The 24811-nt window shown below is 48.0% G+C and overlaps 2 protein-coding genes across 2 annotated transcripts in view; one reads left to right on the top strand and one right to left on the bottom strand.

Moving 5' to 3' along the window:
- TM9SF4 (transmembrane 9 superfamily member 4) overlaps positions 1-5041 on the top strand; it is a 37071-nt gene extending 32030 nt beyond the window's left edge. Inside the window, exons 17-18 of the mRNA XM_063147455.1 lie at positions 2354-2443; positions 2710-5041. Of these exons, the coding sequence (XP_063003525.1) occupies positions 2354-2443; positions 2710-2859 (240 nt within the window). The 3' untranslated portion in view covers positions 2860-5041. The remainder of the gene's footprint in view (positions 1-2353; positions 2444-2709) is intronic.
- A 12238-nt stretch (positions 5042-17279) lies between these two features.
- On the bottom strand, positions 17280-23303 carry PLAGL2 (PLAG1 like zinc finger 2). The gene is made up of 2 exons (XM_063147459.1): positions 22940-23303; positions 17280-18675 (listed from the first exon to the last, which is right to left on the bottom strand). Exons 1-2 carry the CDS (start codon positions 23191-23193, stop codon positions 17472-17474), a joined length of 1458 nt encoding a protein of 485 aa, XP_063003529.1. The 5' UTR covers positions 23194-23303; the 3' UTR covers positions 17280-17471.
- Between the last annotated feature and the right edge of the window lie 1508 nt (positions 23304-24811).

Here is a 24811-nt window from a genome sequence, read left to right on the forward strand (position 1 = left end):
GAAAACTTATTTATTTATTTTATAAATAAATTTATATTTATTTATTCAAACAGGAGTTTCTCTTTCAAAATAACCACTGCTACCAGATAATTGCAATAATCATTGCAATAATGGCAAATCTTAAGTTAACTAACCCATGATTTTGCCATGTGCAAACGGGAGTGAGCTGGCCTCCCACATGCTTCTCAGTCCTGCTTTTTATCAACCATTTATGATTGGCTCCTTCGTAGGTTGTGGAGCGTAAACCTGGAGCACTGTGTTTAGGGGTTAACCGCCCAGAGAGCTCCAGCTATTGGGCGGTATAGAAATGTAATAAATAAATAAAATAAACCCAGAAGGCAACCCATATTTGTTGGTGGGTCCCAGCAGAAGCTGGTTTCAGGCAGCCGCCTCGGGTCGACTCGGCCTTCCATCCTCCCGAGGTCAGTAAAATGAGTACCCAGTTAGCTGGGGGAAAGGGAATAACGGCTGGGGAAGGCAACGGCAAACCACCCCGCTCTAAGGCCTGCCAAGAAAACGTCAGCGAAAGCTGGCGTCCCTCCAAGAGTCAGGAATGACTCAGTGATTGCACGAGAGGTTCCTTTCCTTTTCCTAACTAGTCACTAAACAACCCAGTGCTCTGGGTTTGCTTGTCATGTTTCACAACCTGTGAAGGAGTCAATTGCAAGTGGCTGATTAAAATTGGAAGTGAGGAGCATGCAGGAATCACTTCCTGCTCATGCATGGCAAATCATGGGTTAATTAACCCATGATTTGCTAAACTGCCCCATTCTGCCCAATTCTGGACACTACACTTTAAGAAGGATTCGGATACATTGGAACGAGTTCAGAGACGGGCAACAAAGATGATCAAGGGACTAGAAACGAAGTCCTACCAGGAAAGATAAAAGGAACTGGGTGTGTTCAGCGCTGAGAAGAGCAGATGGGGCAACATGATAGCACTTCTCAAGTACCTCAAGGGTTGTCGCGCAGAAGAGGGCTGCAGTCTGCTCTCTGTCATCCAAGACTGCGGGACACAAAATAATGGGCTGAAGTTACAGGAAGGAAGATTTCGGTTGAACGTCAGGAACAACGTCTTAGCTGTCAGAGCACTCAGACAATGAGGACCAACAACCTCGGGAGGTGCTGGGCTCTGTCGCTGGAGGAATTCAGGTGGAGACTCAACAGCCACCTGTCATAGATGCTTTAATTTATTTATTTATTTATTTATTTATTACATTTATATACCGCCCCACAGCCAATGCTCTCTGGGCACTTTAAGGTGGATTCCTGCACTGAGCAGGGGGTTGGACTAGATGGCCTTTACGACCCCTTCCAGCTCTAGGATTCTATCGGTCAGACCTGGGCAGAGAGAGACTGCCCATTTTGGGGCATATGAGCGCATTCATTCATTCATTCATTCATTCATTCATTCATTCATTCATCCATCCATTCATTCATTCATTCATTCATTCATTCATTCATCCATTCATCCATTCAGCAGAATTGGGTGGTAAAGCTCTTCCTGGAGTACAGTTTACGCTGCAGGTGGAATGTTTTTTTAATGTTCTCCATCCCAAGAAAGAAAAGGCAAAACGCTTCCCATTGCAAACAAAACCTGTGGGAGAAAAGTTACCCTGGCTTTCTCGCTGGCATGCCAGTTTTCTGTGTTTTTGGTTTTGTGAGGTAGAATTCACACTTCTGTACATCTGGAGGATTTTCCATGGGGTCAGCCGTATGAAATCTAGCTTAACTCTCAAGAGAACTGCAGCACTGAAAACAAGAGAAAAGCCACCTGGTTCTCCACCTCTGCTAGGGAACAGGTTCCAACGTACCTGCAGAGATCATAGAATCATAGAACAGCAGAGTTGGAAGGGGCCTACAAGGCCATCGAGTCCAACCCCCTGCTCAGTGCAGGAATCCACCCTAAAGCATCCCTGCCAGAGGGTTGTCCAGCTGCCTCTTGAAGGCCTCTAGGGTGGGAGAGCCCATAACCTCCCTAGGTAACTGATTCCATTGTCGTACTGCACTAACAGTCAGGAAGTTTTTCCTGATGTCCAGCCGGAATCTGGCTTCCTTTAACTTGAGCCCGTTATTCCATGTCCTGCACTCTGGGAGGATCGAGAAGAGATCCTGGCCCTCCTCTGTGTGACAACCTTTTATGTATTTGAAAAGTGCTCTCATGTCTCCCCTCCATCTTCTCTTCTCCAGGCTAAACATGCCCAGTTCTTTCAGCCTCTCTTCAGATCAGCCACAAGCGGAGCCTATGTGGATAAGCCATGGACATCCAGACATACCCCCAAGGTCCCAAGAGGGATGTTGAGAGCGTGGACAGAATAACTGCAGTGTCTGTTCTCTCTGTTCTCTTTGGCAGGATTACCGCTGGTGGTGGAGAACTTTCCTGGTATCTGGAGGATCTGCCTTCTATGTGTTGATTTATGCAATCTTCTACTTTGTGAACAAGGTACTGTAGCTGCTTGTAGCGAGTCAGAATTCTGCTTTCCCTACAGGCTTTGGTCTGGAGGTTCTATAGGGGTAAAACGTGAGCTTTGGGTTGCTGTTTTAAGGCGGGGAACCCTGGGAAGGAGAGGGGAGGCTTGTTCAGCACTTTGCTCCGTGGCTGGAGGGCTGTGGGAGTTTCCCGCCCTGCTTTTCTTCAGTGAAAGAGGGCCGGTGCCGAGGCTTTCTGCCCTTCTGCCTGACGAGGCACCTCTTGGCTTTCTCTTGCAGCTGGACATCGTCGAGTTCATTCCCTCCTTGCTGTATTTTGGCTACACGGCTCTCATGGTGCTGTCCTTCTGGCTCTTGACGGGGTCCATTGGCTTCTATGCAGCCTACATGTTCGTCCGCAAGATTTACGCCGCTGTGAAAATAGACTGAAGGTGCTCAGACGCCGCCCGGCGCGCAGCGGCCGTCCTCTCGGTTTCCTCCTAGGAAGGAAGTGGGGAACTCTCCAAGGAAGCAAAACCCAGTGGGAGTGGGACGTGAGAAATAATAATAATAATAAAAAATAGTTCTACTTTTGGAATGTAATCTTTGGCACAGGGTCCGTGGAACTGGGATTCTCCTGCAGGGGAGGGGCGTGTAGATACTTTACATTTTAACTTTCATTCTATTCTGGTTATAAGGGATACTTTTTTTTTTTTTAGCTCCGAAGCATCCGCCTCAATGGGTAGGTTTTCCTGTCTTATTTTTTCTTCGTCACGTCAATAAGATGAGACTGCCATGGTGACAGGTTTGCGAAACAGGTGTCGAGTTCACGGAGAGACATCCTTTGATTATTGCGCTGAGTAGCCTTTTGCTGTGCCTGTGCTTGGAGAAGTCAATGAAGGTTCTGGCCTCCAGAAAAAGGGAGAGAGAGAGAGAGTTCCTAGAAGCAGCCTGCAACACGGCCGTCTCTTTTGTGGTGTCGTGGGAGTGCCATTTCGGAACGAGGCAAGTGCGATTCCTCACAGGGGGCTTTCAAACCGTGGCCCTCCACCGTGCCTCCCGCCTGCTCGATGCCGGAGGTTTCAGTGGAGGAAGCAACAAGCTCCCCTCTCGTCCCACCTTGGCAAGCCGTGGATTATGATAAAAGAACGGCATGGGCCTGCTGCTGCCTGTTGAGAGTGGAACGGGCCTGCAAACTGGAGAAGGCTACTCGGAACCCCTGGGGAAATCCCAGGGCATCTCCTCAACCCTTCCCAGTAAATCTTGGATTTGGGTGGTGAAAAGAGACCCAGCTCCCCCCAAAAACCTCGCTCCACTGTTCATGTGCCAAGGACTCTATGGCTCAGATACTGGGAATTGCTGCTGGGACGTGCGAGAGAAGGGAAGGGAACTGGATGAGTTCTGTTTGCTTCTTTCTTCTTTCAAGAAAGGAATGACTTGCTCTTCTGTTCCTGGAATTGTTCAGCCACCATCCTCTCCCTTACTGTTCTGCTGAGCCATATTCTCTTCACCTGTCCAGTCCTGCCCCTCTAGAAATTGAAGTGTATTGGTGGTTTTTACTCTTGACCTTTGTGTAAACTGGATGTGTGGTCATTAATTAACAAACAACAACACCCCCCCGCCGACCCCCAGCCTTCTTTTCCTCACACTGGGAGTGAAAGTTGGGGGTTATAAAGATTTATACTATCAAAAGTCAGTCTTTTACCGAAGCACAATAGATCTGTCTTCTTGGAGATGGACGCTTGCTTTGTCCTCTGGGCATTGCAAACGAACCTGAATCCAGTTACTTGGAAGATGGTCGGACAACTCCTTTGACAAGCAAAATCCTTTTTTATGCCTGATGGGAGTGAAAGTAGGTTTGGTGTTGTTGTTGTTTTTTAAAAAAAAATCCTGCTGGAAATGTGAGTCAGTTCTGGGATGGGATGGTTCCAAGCTGCAGTGATCTTTTTCTCCCAGAGATGAGAAATCTCTGTAAATCCTTCCGCTTTATAAACACGCTCTCACGGCAAAAGCAGGAAGATTGCTACAGTGGGGGAAAACACGATATCCCTTTGGGAGTACATTTTAACAGATGCAATTCTCATCAATGATGAGATACCCCTCTTTCGGATGTTGTAGTTTTTGATTTGCCCCCTGAAAAAGAACAACGCTTGCCCTCCGATGACTGCAAGGCAAGGTCTGCTACTGTGTTCTTTGCATGGCGTCGGCAAAAAAAGGCTCCAAGAGCACGGAGCAGCCTTCCAGATGGTGGTAGGAGATGGAGTCCAGCACATCTGGAAGGCACCCCGTTGGCCAAGGCTGGCATACAGCATGGGGAGTTCGGCGCTGCTCTCTGACCCCATCCAACCTTCAGTCGCATTGCCCGTCATGCCAAAGCCACCATCAGCCAAGAATCAAGGTCTGACAAACGGGAGCCATAGCCTGTGTTACTTACACTCTGGATTCCTTTGTGATCTCTGATTTGAACTAGCTTTAGGATATTTAAGTGAATTCCACCGCACCCGTGATATTATTTTTTCCTAGCCGGATCTGCACTATCATCACCTTCCACCATATCCCTTGTATTTTTTAATGTATTGTTCAAGCCCAACTGTAAATAAATATGCTGTTGTCCTGTTTTCAGCCTTGTAAATGTTGTTGTTGTTTGAGCAACTTTCAATGACCTGCCAGAGGTGCCCTGTTCCTGGAGGGCAACCAGGGTGATCAGGGGTCTGGAAACAAACCCCTATGAAGAGAGACTGAAAGAACTGGGCCTGTTTAGCCTGGAGAAGAGAAGGCTGAGGGGAGACATGATAGCACTCTTCAAAGACTTAAAGAGTATTTGTCACACAGAGGAGGGCCAGAATCTCTTCTCGATCCTCCCAGAGCGCAGGACACGGAATAATGGGCTCAAGTTAAAGGAAGTCAGATTCCAGCTGGACATCAGGAAAAACTTCCTGACTGTTAGAGCAGTACAACAATGGAACCAGTTCCCTAGGGAGGTTGTGGGCTCTCCCACACTAGAGGCCTTCAAGAGGCAGCTGGACAAGCATCTGTCAGGGATGCTTTAGGGTGGATTCCTGCATTGAGCAGGGGGTTGGACTCGATGGCCTTGTAGGCCCCTTCCAACTCTGCTATTCTGTGATTCTATGATATTTTCAAGGTGTTGCTCACAGGTAACATCCCTCACACTTGCCTTGCTGGCAGGAAATTCAGTCATTCTGCTCAGAGAATTTGGGGTTTGGGGTAATTCAAAACACTTGTTTTTGTAAGAAGGGAGGCTTTCGCACAGATCTGCGTTGGCAAAGGAAGCGCTAACTTTTCCCCACCCACTGTCCGTCTGCCCTACTTTATGTATAATTGATGAGTGTTTCCCATTGGGAAAACTTGGTGTGGGAGCGGCCAGCATGTTGGGTGGGGATGTGTTGCCTCCTCAGCCATGGACAAATGGTTTGGGAAATCACCCATCTTTATGTTAGGAGAACTTTGTGAGGCACTTCTGTACAAGAGCTAATCATAGAATCATAGAATAGCCGAGTTGGAAGGGGCCTATAAGGCCATCAAGTCCAACCCCCTGCTCAATGCAGGAATCCACCTTAAAGCATCCCTGACAGATGGTTGTCCAGCTGACTCTTGAAGGCCTCTAGTGTACAGGAGCAGGCCACGTAGTACCTTCCAGATGTTTTGATTTATAGCTTCCATAAGACCTTGGCAGCATGTCCTGTAGTCGGGGATTATGAGAGTTGTCGTCCAAAACATCCAGAGGGCACCAGAGTTAGAATATTAGGCTAGGACTAGGAAAAAACATGAATGTCTCTGGGTGATCTTCAAACAAGCAATCTCTCTAAGCCTGTCTTGTCACAAGATGTGGTGACAGCCACCAATTTGGATGGCTTTAAAAGGAGGTTGGATAAATTCCTGGAGAAGCCTATCAAGGGCTACTAGCCCTGATGATTATGCTACCTCCAGTATCTGAGGCAGTAAGTCTGTGTGCACCAGTTGCTGGGGAACATGGGTGGGAGGGTGCTGTTGCACCAGGTCCTGCTTGTAGGTTCCTAGCCAATGGCTGGTTGGCCACTGTGAACAGAGTACAGGACTAGATGGACCCTCGGTCTGATCCAGCATGGTAGTTCTAATGTTCTTACCCCACAGTTTTGTTGTGTGGATAAAATGGAAGGGGGAAACCATGTAGGTTGTCTTGAGAACCCCAAAGCAAAGATGGTGTATAAAGGTAATAAAGCAGTTCCTTCCATGGGAGTTGTTATCTCATTGTTAGGATGGTTTTGTAGTTCCTCAGGGAACCTAAAGCATGCGCTAGTTGGCACAGACTTCTGAAGAATCTCTGCATTCATATAACTTTTTATAGCTTTTCTCTCTCCCCCCGCCCCCATTTTTACAGTCATGTCTTGATTCAAGGGTTGCACGGTATAGCGCTTAGGGTTAAAATGTAGCTTTGCCTCCATGAATTTATGCCTGGCCAGCTGCAGCCCTCTTTCCCATTCTTGTGCCAAAGATACCTCCCCTGCAATGTTGCAAAGGATACTGGGATGCAACTCTTCGCTTCAGTGCTGCTTCTAGCTGTGGCCCTTTCTACCCTCAAACTATATCTTAGGCCTTTCTACAAAAATAAACATATGCAGCTGCCTAATAGCAAGCCATACCATCGGACCTTCTAGTTTGGCGTTAAGACAGATTGGAATCCCTCCAGCGTTTCAGATGGGTGTTTCTGGGCCAAACTTGCAGATGCCAGGGATCGAACCTCAGAACTTCTGCATGCAAAGCAGGTGTTCCACCATCAAGCTACTTGGGGTAAGGGAGCAAAATATGTACTCTGCTGCTGTTTATTCGTTCAGTCGCTTCCAACTCTTCGTGACTTCATGGACCAGCCCACACCAGAGCTTTCTGTCGGCCGTCGCCACCCCTAGCTCCCCCAAGGTCAAGTCTACTTAGGGTCCCTTTTTCCCTAAATCAGGAGTGAGGAATCTATTTACCCCTACGGGTCACATGCCGTGGTGGACAAGGAACTCTGCATATGCACACACTCCTCCATCTCAGTGTGTGAGGATTAAACTTCCACTCCGTATATGCAGAGATCTCATGGCACCTCCCGATACCCTAACGAGGCTCGCCTGACGCCAACGCTGTTATCTTTCCGGCGCCGGGTTAAGACTTTCCTCTTTGCCCAGGCATACGGCAGCACATCTTAATCAGTTTTTAATGCTTTGTGTATGTTCTGTGTTTTAAAATTTTAAATTTTGTATACTTGTTTTTATCTCAATTTTAGAATTTCTGCAAACCGCCCAGAGAGCTCTGGCTATGGGGGCGGTATATAAGTTAAATAAATAAATAAATAAATAAATAAATAAAACTGTTCCCAGCAGCAGTGAGCTGGGGGAGTGAAGGCAGAGACAACCCTCACTATTTAAATAGTGCTCCAGACAGCCTAACAAGCAGATGTTTGGCAGGCCAAATGGAGTGCAATTATGATGGGGAGAGTGACCCATAGCAAGTCAACCCCATGTACCTTTCTCCCACCCCATCATAATCTCAATCTATACAGCCTGCCACTCAGTTGAGCAAGGGGGAATTTGGTAGGGGCAGTTCATTTATTGCTCATTCCTCCTGGGATAACTAAAACTGTCGAGGAGTTCTAAACAGTTTTTATATTGAATGTCAGGCTTATACCCTTATCAGTTAAAAATAATAATAATAAAATCCAAGTCTTCATTTGGTAGCTCACTACATTAAAAAAACCCACACACATCACTGTCGGAAATGTTGGGGAAAGGTTAGTTCATATATCTGCCTGTGGTGAACCTGTACACATTTTTAGATACAATGCCCTGTATTGCTAGCAGTGATGCTACTTGGACAGTGAATCTCCCCAACTAGAAGAGAAGCAATTATCGCTTGCCCTCCGCAAGCATGAAGAATACAGAGGTATGCTCTCCTCCTGGGTTCCTCTTTTAAAGCCACCTAAGCTAATGGCTTCCCTAAGTTAGTTACGGGGAATTTGTGAGTACTTAAAAGTTGTCGGTCTTGAACATGTTACTTATCTGCTATATATTCCGCATGACTAAAATGATTAAAGCGGTACAAGAAACAAAATGTTGCAGTGTATTGTCAACAAAAGAGGAAAGTTCTTCAGCAAGCCAGGCCCTCCTACAAAATACTGTAAGCTGTTACAGGGTCAACCAGGCCAATATCCCCTCCACTTCCTATGATTTATTATTATTTTATTATTATTACATTTACATTTATATAACCCCATAAATGAAGCTCTCTGGGCAGTATACAAAGATTTTTTTAACTTTTCTATCTGCCTGGGACTCATGGAGATCATTGAACATCCACAGTCTGCACTTGGCTCTTGAGTTTTCCCTTTCTAAATTTACAAACATAAATTATTCTATATTTGTAGGGAGTCTCCTGGCCTCCCGAACTTCATAGAAACCTCCCCCTCCTTGATAAGTGACCCCATTTCGCTTCCAAACTGGTGGGCAATTGACCATCTGTGTAATAAGCCTGGTAAATTAGGATCCGTCTTCTTGCACTCCCACAAACAAACAGAAGAGCTGATACTTCAAACATTTTTAATAAGCAATTTCATTTTTTAAAAAAACGAACACACACCCTCTCAATTTTGAACTTAATTCTGTAAGACAAAAGAAAAAGCTAACTGAACCATGGTGAACTGTACATTTCCTAATGGCACTTCAATCTTTACAGTTTTAAAAACCTGGACTTGTAAGAAGTCCTACAATACTCTGATAAAGAGGAGGTTATTTGCTGTGTTTAGAAAAGTGCTAGATTTGTCTGAGAAGTCCAGCTTCAGGCTGAGAAAGCCTTAGCGGCTCTAGCAGAGGGAGACCAGGCTGGTATGGCTCAGGTGGGCCGAAGAGGTCAACTCCCACTTGGAAGGTGTTGGGGCTGGAGACATTCCAGAGGAGCCCACTGAAGGCCAGCTGTTACAGCACAGCTTTGCGCACGAGAGTCAACACACACTCAAGGGTCAAACGCTTCCCCACAAGCTGCTCAAGGCCACAGATTCACACTTCCTGCTGTTCAGGGGAACTGGCAGCAGCTGTCCCATGGAAAGCGGCTCAAGGGACATGGAATTCCTAGACTCTGCCCAAATCTGAACCGCCAAAACGGCTCCTGTTCAGTGAAGGCAGATGGTGTGGTCTTCTACCCCTGCCCACCCACTTCTCTCAGAGCAAAGCAGACCGCTGAGGTACACTGGATGCTATTAAGGCTTCTGCAGAGACAGAGCTCAGCTGCTTGCCCTAAGCCTATGCCAACCCAAGCAAAGTTCACCCCCACAAAGTGTTTTAATTTCTCACTGTGGGGAGGGGGGTGCCAACTGTAGGCCACTGAGCCTCATGTGCTTCCTCCCACACCTCACAGCAGTCGCTCTGTTCCCTTATGATCCTTTGCATGCACACACAGGTGCGCTGCAATTAAGAAAATATGGCAGCCTTCACAAGCAGCAGGTACATGGGAGAAGGGGCAGGTGGGAAGGGGTGGGCTGTGTCCCAGCCTGCCCAACTGCCCTAGGCAAGGCTTCATCAGGTTTAGCGATAAAAACTTGGTTAAACACATTACATAAGACATTCATTTTTTTAAAAAAAAACCCAAACCAAACCACAGCTCTTGGATATTAAGACCACTAAACAAAACAGATTTAGAGAGATGTTGGCTAGAGGCTGAAAGCACACCGTAAAATGGGGGGGGGGGGAGGAACCCTCAGTTTGGACAGGCCCCCACCCTCCCCGCAAATGCACTGATTTGGCATCCTGGCTGAAGGATGCCCGAATATGATGGTGAACTTGGCAAACAATAGAGATGGTGGGTTTATTGTCACAAAACATATACATTTGCTTTCTCTGGATGGAAGCGCAATAGAGTTCTAAGCTATTTCAAGGACTAGCTGTTGCTATTCAAAAGGCAGAAAGTCATAAAGCAAACCAAAATCAGAGGGGTCGACAGGTGTAGTCTCTCCCTCCGCCCTGTTCTTCCCACAAATTCCCAGTTTACTACATACCTTTCCCATCATTTCTGTTGAACCCCTGGGGTCCAGTTGCTTTCTGCTGAACTGCCACCAATGGAGGGGCTGGTGCAGGTATGCAATGCACACGTAGCCAACACCTTGCAAGTCAAACTCTTACTACAGAGCTCACGTGCAATAACCCATCTTAATTGGCATATCATCTATTTAAATACAGATTCTTGTGGAATGCTAATCCAAAATGACATACATCTTTGTCTTCTGACAATTCAGCAGAGATCTGTACACCCCTTTTTAATTTTCGCTTTCTAGTGGGCAAGTCTAGAAATAGTGGTATTTTTAAAGTTAACTCCACTGGGTTGTGAGGGATGTATTCAGAAGCTGTCTTCATAGGGATGGGCAATCCCTCAAATATGGCAAGGAGTAAAGAACCTGAAAAGGCATTTTCTGAAAACACAAAGATGGGATCAAAGATTCCAGGGATATAGGGTAACATGACAGATTTTTCTCTCAGGTTTCAATAAGAAAACAACTCAATAAGGAAAAAAAATGAATTAAGGGCTTAAAATGTGCCAGTTAAAGAAAGAGACATTACAAATAATTTGATGTGATTACTATTTACACTGAGAAGAGGCCGATGCTGGCAAAATAAACAAAAGGGAAGAAATAGCTTGGCCAGATGGTAAAGAGCCTAAAACTGTGAAGCTATTTACTAGCATTCACAAAAGGAAGAGTGTACAGATTGGTAGAGCGAGGAACAGGGTCTGTTGCAGCAACACTATAGAACATAAGAGCACTATTTTAGGAAGAGGCGGTGCTGCAGCACTAGGCCTGAAAAAGCCAAAGGACCAGTTTGCTCAATGGGGAGGTTTAAAAGTACGCTGAAGGGGGGTTCAGCTGCCAAGAAGAAATGAGAACAGAGGCTACTTAAGCCAATACCCCCCCCTTTACTGTGACATGAAGTCCCTAAGATGTCTGTCAACTCTTGTCTGTCAACCCTTGCCACACGTGAACTGGAAAAATCACATAGAATCATGGAAGGGGCCTACAAGGCCATCGAGTCCAACCCCCTGCTCAATGCAGGAATCCACCCTAAGGCATCCCTGACAGATGGTTGTCCAGCTGCCTCTTGAAGGCCTGTAGTGTGGGAGAGCCTGGCCTTCAAGAGGCAGCTGGACAACTATCTGTCAGGGATGCTTTAGGGTGGATTCCTGCATTGAGCAGGGGGTTGGACTCAATGACCTTGTAGGCCCCTTCCAACTCTGCTATTCTATGATTCTATGTGATTTTACCAGTTCACATGTGGCAAGAGTTGACAGACAACCTTTGCCTTCAATAGATCATTCAAGGGTGGCAAGAATCAGGCCACACCGTGCAAGGATATAAACAACTTCCACCAGCGCATGAATGTGGCAAGATCACCTCATTGTGGCTTAAGTCACAATCCTACGCATGTTTAGACAGAAAAAAGGCTTACGACTTCCATCATGCCCCAGCTACGTAGGCCTTTTTTTCTGTCTAAACATGCACAGGATTGTGCCCTTAGTGGGTCAATCATAAGCCCTGGGAAAATGGGGGCAGGGGAGGTGAAGGGATGGTCTTGGTGAAGCTGACTTCTCTGCAAGGAAGAAGAAAAGCCCTTCAGCCCCTAAGACCCATTCCGCTTCATGGACACGACAGTATTAGACACATCATGTGAAATTAATCCCATATTTTCCTACATAATAAATTTAGGATCAAGAGCAAAGATAGGAGAGAAAACCCCATTTGGGAAGGGTGAGCACGGGACAGTTAATTACCTTTCCATGTAGCCACGGGCTCAATGAAATTAACGTACAGTAGTTTAACACAAAGGACGTTTCTTAACCCCTTCCCCAAATTGTTCGCCACCAACCATAATAATGGCTAGAAGAATAGTGAGAGTATACAAACCCCTTTTCCCATCCACCCTGCCCAAGGGATCAGGTAATTCTCTCTGAGTATCAACAGCTCCTAGGCAGAATCCTTAGACTGTCCACCACAATGCCTCACGAGGCTGTGAGCAGACTACTGTTTCTGAATAATAATGAGACTTATGTTCCCCTTAACTAATCTACTGCAGCACTAACCCTAGCTCAGGTGGTGGTGGTAGGAAGAATCTGTTAATTCCAATTTAAGCATTGCTTCTGACCACAGTCCCAGTGGTGAAATTGATTAGGCCACTTGGCAAGCAGCTTCAGGTCCAGTCAATTTCACTCCAAAGAAAAACTTTTAAAAAGAAGCAGCAACATTTCCAACCCCTAAAACCTAGAGAGAACTTGGTTCAGGGCTGAAAGCCTTCTTTTATCCCACTATTGAGAACTACCATTCCAGACTTTCAAGGTTCTGGAACACACACACACACTCCTTTAGATTGGACATGTCTGTGCTTGCTCCCACCCCACTGCATCCTGGCTGAAGGATACTAGAACATGATGGCAAACTTTATATTATAGACTAAACATGATAATTTTCTTTGGGTGAATGCTGATTTGTTTGCTGGAGTTCTTAGCCCACAGAGCCCCATTATAAGTAAAGCTGAAGCAACTATACAGTCTTGGCTTGTAGGGAAGTAGCCCTATACCTTTTTTCTCCCCTTCTTTAAAAAGCCAGTTGTGTCTATGTGGGTAAAAGCTCACCCTTTTATATACTTCCAAAAGCAAAACAAAAACTGAAAGAACTGGGCATGTTGAGCCTGGAGAAGAGAAGATTGAGGGGAGACATGATAGCACTCTTCAAAGACTTAAAAGGTTGTCACACAAAGGAGGGCCAGGATCTCTCCTCGATCCTCCCAGAGTGCAGGACACGGAATAACGGGCTCAAGTTACAGGAAGCCAGATTCCGGCTGGACATCAGGAAAAACTTCCTGACTGTTAGAGCAGTACGACAATGGAATCAGTTACCTAGGGAGGTTGTGGGCTCTCCAACACTAGAGACCTTCAAGAGGCAGCTGGACAACTATCTGTCAGGGATGCTTTAGAGTGGATTCCTGCATTGAGCAGGGGTTGGACTCGATGGCCTTGTAGGCCCCTTCCAACTCTGCTATTCTATGATCCTATGAAAAACGCTTCCTTCCCACTGAGCATGAAGTGACTGAGGGGGAAAAAGAATGCATGTATTGCAGGCGACGACCGCTCTACAAAGCTTCCTCCAACTTCTTGAAAAGCAACTGACTGTGAAGAGCCTTAAAATGCTGGAGCAAACAACATATTCTTATCAGCTTCTACTGCCCTTTCCTGGAACAGGTAGTGGAGGCCTTTTGAGACCTTCTCTTCACTCCCCACTTCCAATCACATTGCTCGGCTTCTCAGAACGGACAGGAACGTAACGCTCCCAAGTCCTTTTTTTGATTCTGAAAAATTGTGATTTCAAATCCAGGCATGGTCAGCCACCAACCCGCCTGCACCATCGTCTAACTGAACAATGGCGTCCCACGGCTATAGACTTTCAGCAAACGGCAGCGAAGGTCTTGCCAGAATACCAGACTGGACTAACCCATTGTCTGAACTGTTACACATAGTTTGTGTGTCCACTTTGCATTTATAACTAAAAAAACTTTATAACTAAACTTTATATTCTCCGCCCCCAATTGCTAGCAGAGTAATTCTAGCAGAGAGACTGAAAGAACTGGGCCTGTTTAACCTGGAGAAGAGAAGATTGAGGGGAGACATGAGAGCACTCTTCAAATACTTAAAAGGTTGTCACACAGAGGAGGGCCAGGATCACTTCTCAATCCTCCCAGTGTGCAGGACATGGAATAACGGGCTCAAGTTAAACGAAGCCAGATTCCAGCTGGACATCAGGAAAAACTTTCTGACTGTAAAAGCAGTATGACAATGGAACCAGTTACCTAGGGAGGTTGTGGTCTTTTCCACACTAGAGGCATTCAAGAGGCAGCTGGACCACCATCTGTCAGGGTGGATTCCTGCATTGAGCAGGGGGTTGGACTCGATGGCCTTGTAGGCCCCTTCCAACTCTGCTATTCTATGACTCTATGATTCTCGATCCTCCCAGAGTGCAGGACACAGAATAACGGGCTCAAGTTAAAGGAAGCCAGATTCCGGCTGGACATCAGGAAAAACTTCCTGTTAGAGCAGTACGACAATGGAATCGGTTCCCTAGGGAGGTTGTGGGCTCTCCCACCCTAGAGGCCTTCAAGAGGCAGCTGGACAGCCATCTGTGAGGGATGCTTTAGGGTGGATTCCTGCATTGAGCAGGGGGTTGGACTCGATGGCCTTGTAGGCCCCTTCCAACTCTGCTATTCTATGATTCTATGATTCTAATTTTTGGTATAAATATGAATAATGAGTTTTGTGTTCACGATGGCTCTGAATTATTTTTTAAAAAAACCTAGGCGGGTTCATGATGCGGAGACACAAGTCATTCAGAAGAATAGGGGCCAGAACCTGAAACAGCCATCCTGGGCCAAACATTTGCTAACACAAAGCTGGAAGCAGGGCAACAGAAGAGTCAGTTCCCAAAAGCTGGAAAAGCCACGCAACTCATGCAAGTGTTGAGGTAGGGATGTGGTGAGGATTGCATAAGAACAGACTGTGCAACAATTTCTGGAAAAAGAGAGCAACGGGAGATGCAACTGAGGTATCTAAAAATACTGAATGATAAGGAGAAGTCTAGGACCTCTCTTATTTACCCAGCGCAAGGCACACACTGAAATTAGAAAGGCAACGTCTTAAAACAGGTCAGGAAGCACGGCTTGTGGAACTCACTGCCATATGCAATTGCTGAGGTAAGTAAGTAGTAATACAAAATATTAAACTGATATGAAAAAAGACAAGTTCAGAAAGGCTAGCTAAGCCAACAAGGCGTCCCTTAGGAAGGGTGGGGTGGGGTCCTGCACACAATCTTTCAAAATACTGGACGGCAACGAGGGAAAGAGGCTAGACCTTAAAGCAGCCTTCCTCAACCTGGGGCGCTCCAGATGTGTTGGACTGCATCTCCCAGAATGCCCCAGCCAGCAGAGCTGGCTGGGGCATTCTGGGAGTTGTAGTCCAACACATCTGGAGCGCCCCAGGTTGAGGAAGGCTGCCTTAAAGCAAGCTGGAATTAGTAGGAAAACTCTCTAGGCATCGACTGAAGGAGGGGATCCAGAGGGACCAATGACTGCACCGGAATGAACAGGGCAGAGGTAGGCTTATAATACCCGGGCAGGCAAAAGAGGGCTGTAACAGGCCCCTCTGGCTTTGCCCCTGCCGCATATGAGGTATTGGAGAAATGTACATCTGGGGCTTGAGGAGATACCCTGAAATGCAACACAGACGGACTGACTCCAAATGAGGCCACCAAGTGACCCATGTGTGAGTTCTTCAGAACGGGGAAGTAGGGACCCTACATCATGAGGTATTCACTGTGACACAGGCAGGCAGGCAGGCAGACAGAACAGCCCCCTGTGAGTGGCGGGAGGAGGGCTAGAAACTGCAGGAGAACAAGACGCGCACTCCAAGCGAAGCGGCAAACAGGCACTCGGGAGCAACTGGGTGATGAGCACGGGAGAGCCCACGTTCTCGCGCAGCGCCAGCCAACTCAATGCCCTCCTGACATCATCAACTTGCTAGGAAAGACAATGCTGGCAGGGACGGCCTCCTGGTGCAGCCAAAGACATGCCGCCGGCCCCTGCCGCCATCACGCTTTGCTGCGCCCCTGGGCTTTGGCTTCTTGCAAGGATGCAGGATCTAGCTCTTTGCAGCAAACTCAACCAAGCAGCCCTCAAGGGGACAGAAGTGGTTAGGGTGACGTAGATGGGGCTCTAAGGGCGCCAGGGGACAAGCACAGGAGCTTTGGAGGTTGTGGGAAGCAAACAAATGTTGCAGGAACATATTGCAGAAAAGACCCCCGTGGGGTAACGTTTGCCACCCACGAATCGAACTTCCCTGAAGTGGCACGAGGCAGCCATCGTGCCGAGCCGCTGGAAGAGCGAGGCTGCGGCCCCGTTCCGCTTTGTCCAAGCTTTGCCTGCCCTTCCTATGAGGTTAACATGCTATGTGCTGTGGGCAGGGCTTCCCAGAGGTGGGTGTGGCCATTTCAGAGCACAGCTCCTCCAACAAGCTGCACCTTGTAGGCACAGGGAGGATAGAAACAAGCCAGCCTCTCTTCTCAGGACGTGTGCCGTGTGGCTCCTGGGCTGTAACAACCCCACCCCTCAGCAGGCTGGTTTGTGCTTGTACAGCTGAGACTCAAACGCGATCGCCAAGGCAAACCTCACTACTGGACAGAACAAGCCCTCACTTTGGGAAACATCACTCTCAAGCACAAAGGCAAAGCTCAACCTGTAATGTTGCCGGGCCCTTCTGGCCTGCGCTGAGACCAAAGAGCAAAAACTTCCACAGAGCAGTCAGTGAAATTGGCAAAAGCCAAGCAAAAGTCAGTCTATTTTCCCCACAGGGGAAGAAATGGGAGAAGTAGTGAAGTGAAATCAGCGTGGCCTGATTCCGTTGTGTAAACAGTGCGCTAGCTACGCCGGAAACAAAGATGGTGTTCCCGGCACTTCCTGATTTGTAATGGTGGGGAAAAGGACCCGTGGTTGCGTGAATGTAGCTCTGCTGGAATGAGTCTCAACGAAGCGGCTCTGAAGGAAGACAGGCTGGATCAACACAGACCCGGCCGGGGGTGACGGGATGACAGCCACCAGAAAGGATGGAGCGGGGAGGCGAGGCAAGCCGGGCTGTTTCAGACTGCCCCGCGGACTGAGATACTGAAATGCAGAATAGATGCTGGGCCCTAACTTGAGGCAGTCCTCAGATCAACCTCCTCCTGAAGTGGAATGAGGCTGGGAGCACCAGTGAAGCTCAGCGTGAAGCAGGGCTGCTGATTCACCAAAGAACAAAAGTATTGGGGGTGGGGTGGGGGAAATACCTGAAATTCTAATTCCTGCAACCTACTCACTGCCCAGGACTGGGGCACGCACCAAAGAGCATAGGGGGCAGTTTCAGTTCACCATCACTCCTCCCTCAAGCCCACAGGAGAGAGGACAACAAATCTGGGCCCCTTGGCGGTGTCCTCTCCACGCCCACCCAAGGAAGCTCTGCTTTCTCCAGCTGCCTCACTGGAACGCTTGGTGGAAACGTGGCAAGGTGGTTGCGCCCAAGCCAGGGGAGAAGACCGACGGCAACGAATGAAGGGCTCCGAAGCCGAGGGAGGCCGCGGCCCCTGACGTCTCTGGGGGCGGCAGAGTGGTGAGGAGGGACTGGGCCTCTCCCTGCGAATAACCCATGACCAGCCCCCCGGACGACACAGGAGGGTTGCACGAAGGAAGGTTCAAGGGGAGGAAGCCCAGGAGGTGGGAGAAGTCCATGTTAGCAGCACAGAGAGCTTCAGAAAGCAGAGCAGGACTCTTGGAGAGCAGAGACTCCTCCAGGGCGGCCTGTTGAGGAGAGGACGAGGACGGCTCACCAGGCATGAGAGACAGGCCTCCAGGGAGCTCTGCCAAACAGCTGTCCACCTCTGTTTTGGGTATTTTGTCAGGCAAATATGAGGTAGATCCAAGCTGGTACTTTGTGGGGGGTTGCGGCGGAGAGGACGATTCCAGGGGGTAGCTCATTCCCATCGGCAGAGGGTTGGGTACTAAAGAATGGGGCATCCCTGAGCTGGGCATGTGCGGGACATGTGCCCCATACATGCCCATGGGCAGCATCCCAGGGAAACTCTTGCTGTTCATCACATCCCGGGATGCCATGCACAAGACGGGGCTCAGCTCTTCCTTCACCGTCACGGTCGAACTGCAGCTCAGAAGGCTCAGCATGTCCACCGGTTCCGTCTTGATCTTCAGCAGTTCCTGGGAGTGGCTCTTCTTCATGTGTCTGGTCAGGTGGTCTTTGCGGCCAAAGCGCTGGGCACAGTACTGGCACAAGAAGTCCTTCCGGCCCGTGTGCACCACCAGGTGCCGCCGCACATCTTTGCGGGTGTAGAAGCGCCGATCGCAATGGTCGCACGGGTGCTTCTTCTCCTTCACGCTGCCCGACGGCCTCCGGGAGTGGGCCTTGAGGTGCTCTAGCAGGACCTGGGTGCTCTCAAACATCTGCAGGCACACTTTGCAGCTGAGGTCACCGCTGGCAGCAGCGTGCATGGCCAGATGCCGCCGGTAGCCAAGCTTGGTGTTGTAGTTCTTGCCACACTCCGGGCAGTGGAGGGCTTCCTTGTTGGGGTCGTGCGTCTGAAGGTGGTTGCGCAGGTGATCCTTGCGGTGGAACATCTTCTCACAGTACATGCATTGGTGGGGCTTCTGGGCAGAGTGGGTGGCCAAGTGCCTTGCCGGAAGAAGAGGAGAGAACCGTTACAAACATTGAATGTCCCCAGTCAAGAAGGCTGAGGCAGACGGCGGGCTACTGAGCTATGGCACCGAAGGCCACCAAAGGGACGTCTAGGTCAAGACAAGCACCCACCACTATGTCCGCCTACGGCCACCCAGATCGTAATGGGGGCACAAGGAGAATGCTATGAAACCGACGAAATGCTATGCTGTCGGTTTCACATATTTGCCTTTTGTTTTTAAATGCAAGCTGCTTTAGAAAGTGTGTTAGAAAAGAAGAGAGAAATAATTTGCTGCTCATACACCGACGTCTGATTTGGTGCTCAGACAACCATCTGTCAGGGATGCTTTAGGGTGGATTCCTGCATTGAGCAGGGGGTTGGACTCGATGGCCTTGTAGGCCCCTTCCAACTCTGCTATTCTATGATTCTATGATTCTATGATCCACATGGAAGCCGGGTCATTCTGAGGGTGCAACCAGTGTCACTGCCCAGCTGCCCCTTTGAACACACAGGTGCCCTTCATGGAATTCACATGTAATAGGGGCTATGTTGGGATGCATGTCGGATTTGCACTGGCAATTCCTGATCCACTGAGGGCGGTGTGTACAGAAATGTGGATCCCTGCATTGAGCAGGGGGTTGGACTTGATGGCCTTATAAGCCCCTTCCAACTCTACTATTCTATGATTCTATGAAACCTGGCATGGTGAAATCTGGTGCATTTCACCAGCTGTTTCAAAGGCTGCTACTAACTTTCCCCCACAGTCATGGTTATGCATTTGATCTATTGCCCCAAGGTGAAAGTCATCAAAAGCCAGGCTGGATCAGACAAAGGCCATCCAGTCCATCATTCCGTTCATACTGTTCATCAGCGGCCCATGGAAAACCCACAAGCAGGACATGAGCACAACAGCACCCTCCTACCCATGTTCCCCAGCAACTGGTGCACACAGGCTTACTGCCTCTAACACTGTAGGTAGCCTATAGCAATCAGGACTAGTAGCCATCGATAGCCTTTCTCCTCCAGGAATTTCAGGGATGTCACCAACTACTTCTATTCATATTTAGTTACTAAAGCTGCATTTGCACTGGATTTGACGGTAGGACATGTCCAACGTTTTGATTCATTCTCCCATATGTTTATTTATTTAATTTATTTATTGCATTTCTATACCGCCCAATAGCCGGAGCTCTCTGGGCGGTTCACAAAAATTAAAACCATTCAAAGTATAAAACAACAGTATAAAACCATCATATAAAATACAATATAAATGCTCAACCAGATAAAAACAGCAGCAATGCGAAATTACAAATTTAAAACACCAAGTTAAAATTTATCTATAGACTGTTAAAATGCTGGGAGAATAAAAAGGTCTTCACCTGGCGTCTAAAAGCATATAATGTAGGTGCCAGGTGAACCTCCTAAGGGAGCTCATTCCACAGCCGGGGTGCCACAGCAGAGAAGGCCCTGCTCCTCCTGGTAGCCACCTGCCTCACTTCCTTTGGCAGAAACACTCCCAGGAATGATTCAAACTGCTTGCTGACCACTAGGAGATGCAGCCTATTATCTACACTCACATTTTAGGCTTTCCTGTCCTGGTGCAGGAGACAGTTGACAGGACAGACGCCTCCCTCCCTCCTCCTACATGATTTATTTATTTATTTATTTTATTACATTTATATACCGCCCCACAGCCGAAGCTCTCTGGGCGGTTTACAACAATTAAAAATAGTAAACATTAAAAGTATACAAAAATTTAAAAAACATAAAAACAGTATAAAACCAACAGTATCCATTTAAAAACAACATTTCTGGGGTCCATTAAAAACAAACTTAATGTTGTTAAATGCTGTTAAAATGCCTGGGAGAAGAGAAAAGTGTTGACCTGGCGCCTGAAAGATAACAACGTTGGCGCCAGGCGAGCCTCATCGGGGAGATCATTCCACAGTCGGGGGGCCACCACTGAGAAGGCCCTCTCCCTTGTTGCCACCCTCCGAGCTTCCCTCGGAGTAGGTACTCGGAGGAGGACCTTAGATGTTGAGCGCAGTATATGGGTAGGTTCATGTCAGGAAAGGCGTTCTGTCAGGTATTGTGGTCCCAAGCCATGTAGGGCTTTATAGGTTAAGACCAGCACCTTGAATTGGGCTCGGAAACATATAGGCAGCCAATGCAAGTGGGCCAGAATCGGTGTTATATGCTCAAACCTTCCTGTTCCAGCTATCAATCTGGCCGCCGCATTTTGCACAAGCTGCAGCTTCCGGACCGTCTTCAAAGGCTGCCCCATGTAGAGGGCATTGCAGTAATCTAATTTGGAAGTTACCAAAGTATGGACAACTGAAGCTAGGTTATCCCTGTCCAGATAGGGGCGTAGCTGGGCCACCAGCCGGAGTTGGTAGAAAGCACTCCGTGCCACCGAGGCCACCTGAGCCTCAAGTGACAAAGATGGTTCTAGGAGAACCCCCAAGCTACGAACCTGCTCCTTCAGGGGGAGTGCAACCCCATCCAGAACCGGTTGAACGTCCCCCATCCGATCAGAGGAACCACCCACCAGCAGCATCTCAGTCTTGTCTGGATTGAGTTTCAGTTTATTAGCCCTCATCCAGTCCATTGTCGCAGCCAAGCTGCGTTTGGATGCGTTTCGGGAATCAATCCTGCTCCCTCCTTCCATTCCTGGCTATCTAGCAGATGCTTATTCCCATGTAATGAGAAGTACCACAGTCTAGCGGAAGTTGGGGATTCAGGTGACATGTGTGCTCTTCTGAAGCATACAGCTTTGTGCCAGGGAGAGTGGCAATATTTTCCCTCCTGCCATTCTCTTCTCACACACATATACTTAAGTGTGCAGTTGCTAACGAGTGCTGCCGGACAAGGACCTGAGAGAGCCATTTTCCAGGCAAAGTCAGCCACTGCCTTTGTAAATCGTTATTTCTGACTCAGTTTCTGATCTGCATTATGGGGCTGGGGGAATCCCACAAAGGGCTATTGTGAGGACAAAAGAGATTATCTGCCCTGAGGCTTAGCAGAGAAGGCTGATTAGACTGAATAATTTAAAGCACTGGAAGGTGTGATGGCTCCATTCCTCAGTAGGGCCAGAAAAGTTACACCCCTGCACGCTGCACCCAATGCCTCCTCAAACACCACTGTCAGCCACCGTGGCTTCTTGCTCATGCACAGCTTGCCTAAGAGAATATGGCAGCCAGCACAAAGGCACGTAGTGGCTCCCAAGAGCAACCAATTCTGAGGCGAGTTGTTGCTTCTCCTTAACAGGACCGCCAGAGACTTGTCATGGCAGGTGGGAGCCAGAACATGGACATATTTGGTCACTGATTTGATTTAGCCTGCCTTTCTCCAAGTCACTCAGGGGGTAGTGCCACGACACAGGCTCTGAACACCAGGCCTGGCCGTGGCTACTCCCTGCTCAAGCCAAGTACCACCGCTTGATACGCCTGAGGCAAGGGATAAAAACCACCTTCCTCCAAACTATGTGGAGAAAGGGGTTTAAAACGGAGAAGGATTTCAATATATAAAATAATGCGCTGTGAGTTATATGTGCTGAGGTGAATTATTGACAGAGTGGGTGCTAAATGTGCAAACTTCAGATGATAAATGCCAAACAGACACGTGGGATTTTTGTGGTAGTTTAAAACAAAATAATTGAAATTTATTTTAAAACGTTCACAAGCTTTGTTTCAAAATAAAACATTTAAAAACTTTTTTGAAACCTTGCATCCAATCCTTTCACTCATTCACATATGCGCTTTCCTTTTTCTCACACAATCAATCTTGAACTTTCTTTATTATCAGTACTGATTAATATATATCAACTACATGCACACCACACTCCAAAGACACCACTCTCTACCCTGAACCTCAAATTTCCCAGAGCTTAAGTACTCTAAACACAGAGAGCACTAAAGACTCTAAGAGTACCTAAAAAGTCTCCCCCACAATCCCCTCAGTCATTCCCTTATATATCACTCCTCCCTCTCCTAAGATATCCTAAGATCCCTCTCCTAACTCCGCCCACTCAGGACAACATTCTAAAACCCACAGACTTACAAACTGCAGACATACATTTGGGAACTGACTTGTGGGGTGTAACGCCACAGGTAGTACACATGGTTCTGCTACCTACCTCTGTCCTCAGACCAACCCTGTGACAGTAGGTTGAGATGAAATATAGTGACCAGCCAAGTACATGGCTGAGTAAGGTTTTGAATGCAGATCCCAGCCCAACACTTTAATCACTACACCACATACCTGTACAGTTTGTACTTGGAGGCAAAGGCCTTGCCGCAGTGCAGTTGCGGGCAGCAGTAAGGCCTCTGCTCCGGGTTTGCTCTCAGCTTATCCACGCTGGAGAAGGAAGCTCCCGACAGCTCATACAGGCATTTGCCTTGGCTCTCGCTCTCTCGGCCCTTGGGTCTGGCCACTAGTTTCCAGCCCGTCTCTTCCTCCTCCTCCTGCTTTGCATCTTGAATCCAGTTGGGGACGCTGGTGAAGAATGCTGTCATGGCAGGCCTAGTAGAGGAGGGCCATATGAAGAACAACTCCTGCCCACGGGCATCTCACTGGTACGGTCACATCCACAGACACTTTTCAAAAGTTTCAACAGGAAGAGATATCCACCTAGAAGGACCAACAACATACTTAAGGAAAGTAAATGCATACATGCACAAAGTGGAGGAACCAGCCCGTATTTTAAAATACTAGGAACCATTATCGTCTTTTAGGTACCCATCGTATACAGAGCTCCGACGCTCTGACTGTAGTCCCGTGCCTGCCTAAAAGTCAGAGTGCTACATTTCACTACTTTTATAATTCATAAAGCTCACCCTTGATCTTTGTCCAAGTGGAATTTCCTGCTTGCATCACCTGTCAGGGATTGTTTTTAAGTACGATTTTTGTGCTTACACATCTCCCTAGGAACCTGGCAAGATGACAGGGCAAACAGCCATTCAGCTGAGCCAAGTGTTTCTGTCCAAGTAGGTCAAACAGGACAAGGCCACATGACCTCCTCAGGGAGACGGGCACAGAGCCAGCGTTTCAGTGCTTCTCTTCTCTCATGCCCTTCCTGCTCCCAGCAGAAACTGAACTGCCCATCAGCACTTGGGACAGCGAGCTTGCAAAACTCACAGACGGCGTCTCTCACTCAGTCAAGAGCTGCAGTTGGATCTGACTGGCTAAAATGTTGGTTATGTAGCTAAGCCCTCCTGTAGAATAGCAGTCAGAGAATCCCCTATAAGTAGACAGTTGCAAACAGTGTATAATCTAGTTCTATGGAAGAACTACAGATTAAAAAACCCTCCAAACACACGCAGGAGTCATGGCATCATATCTCATCTGCTGTCAAAAGGGAAGATAACACAGACAACTCTTTATGACTGGAATCCCAAATTCTTCAAGTTTGGGGGGGACGACACCCAAAGAGGTCCATCTTCCTGATTTTGGGGGAGAGGTGTCTACGGAATTCCCTATTTATCCTTCCTTCTGGCAACAGAATATAGCTACCTTATATCAAGTCAAGCCTCTTGTCTATCCAGCCCAGGGTTGCCAGCTTTGACTGCCAGCAGCTTCCTTGGGTCTCAGAGAGAGATAGAGAGTATGGGGTGGGGGAGAGATCTTTCCCATCACCTGCGATCTGATCCTGTTCACTGGTCATATCAAAGACTGACTTGGAACCTTCTGCCTGCCCAACATGTGCTCTGCCACGGAGTTGTGGTCCTTCTAGGAGGAGGAGGAGGAGGAGAAGGAGAAGAAGAAGAAATGCAGGGAGTTCTTTTGAAACTCCCCCACTTGCCCGCAAAGCCAGGAAGGCGGGTTATCTTATGCCTGCAACTTCCTCCCAGAGCAGCCTGATGACTCTCCTTCCTTCAAACCTCGGCTCAGAACCCATTTCTTCTGTGAAATGTTACCCCACCACCACCTCGTAAGCCCTTCTCTCCCGCAGAAACAAGGCCTCCATCCATGGAACGGAATTTGTGCACAGCCTCCACCTGCTGCCCTGCCCGCCTTCTGCAGCCATTCTTTGTGCCAGACCTTAGACTGGAAGCTCCTCGGGGCAGAAACTTGCCTTTTTGTGGTGGTTATGCAAATGGGCTCTACGCATCAATACGAGGTACTGTTGCCATC

Source organism: Elgaria multicarinata, chromosome 1, assembly GCF_023053635.1.
Source record: "Elgaria multicarinata webbii isolate HBS135686 ecotype San Diego chromosome 1, rElgMul1.1.pri, whole genome shotgun sequence".
Lineage (NCBI taxonomy): Eukaryota > Metazoa > Chordata > Lepidosauria > Squamata > Anguidae > Elgaria > Elgaria multicarinata.

Coding starts and splice junctions, on each gene's coding strand:
- PLAGL2 (XM_063147459.1), bottom strand. CDS start 23,193: ATGACAGCATTCTTCACCAGCGTCCCCAACTGGATTCAAGATGCAAAG. Junction 18,676..22,939: donor TCCAAGTACAAACTGTACAG/GTATGTGGTGTA, acceptor TCTTCCGGCAAG/GCACTTGGCCACCCACTCTG.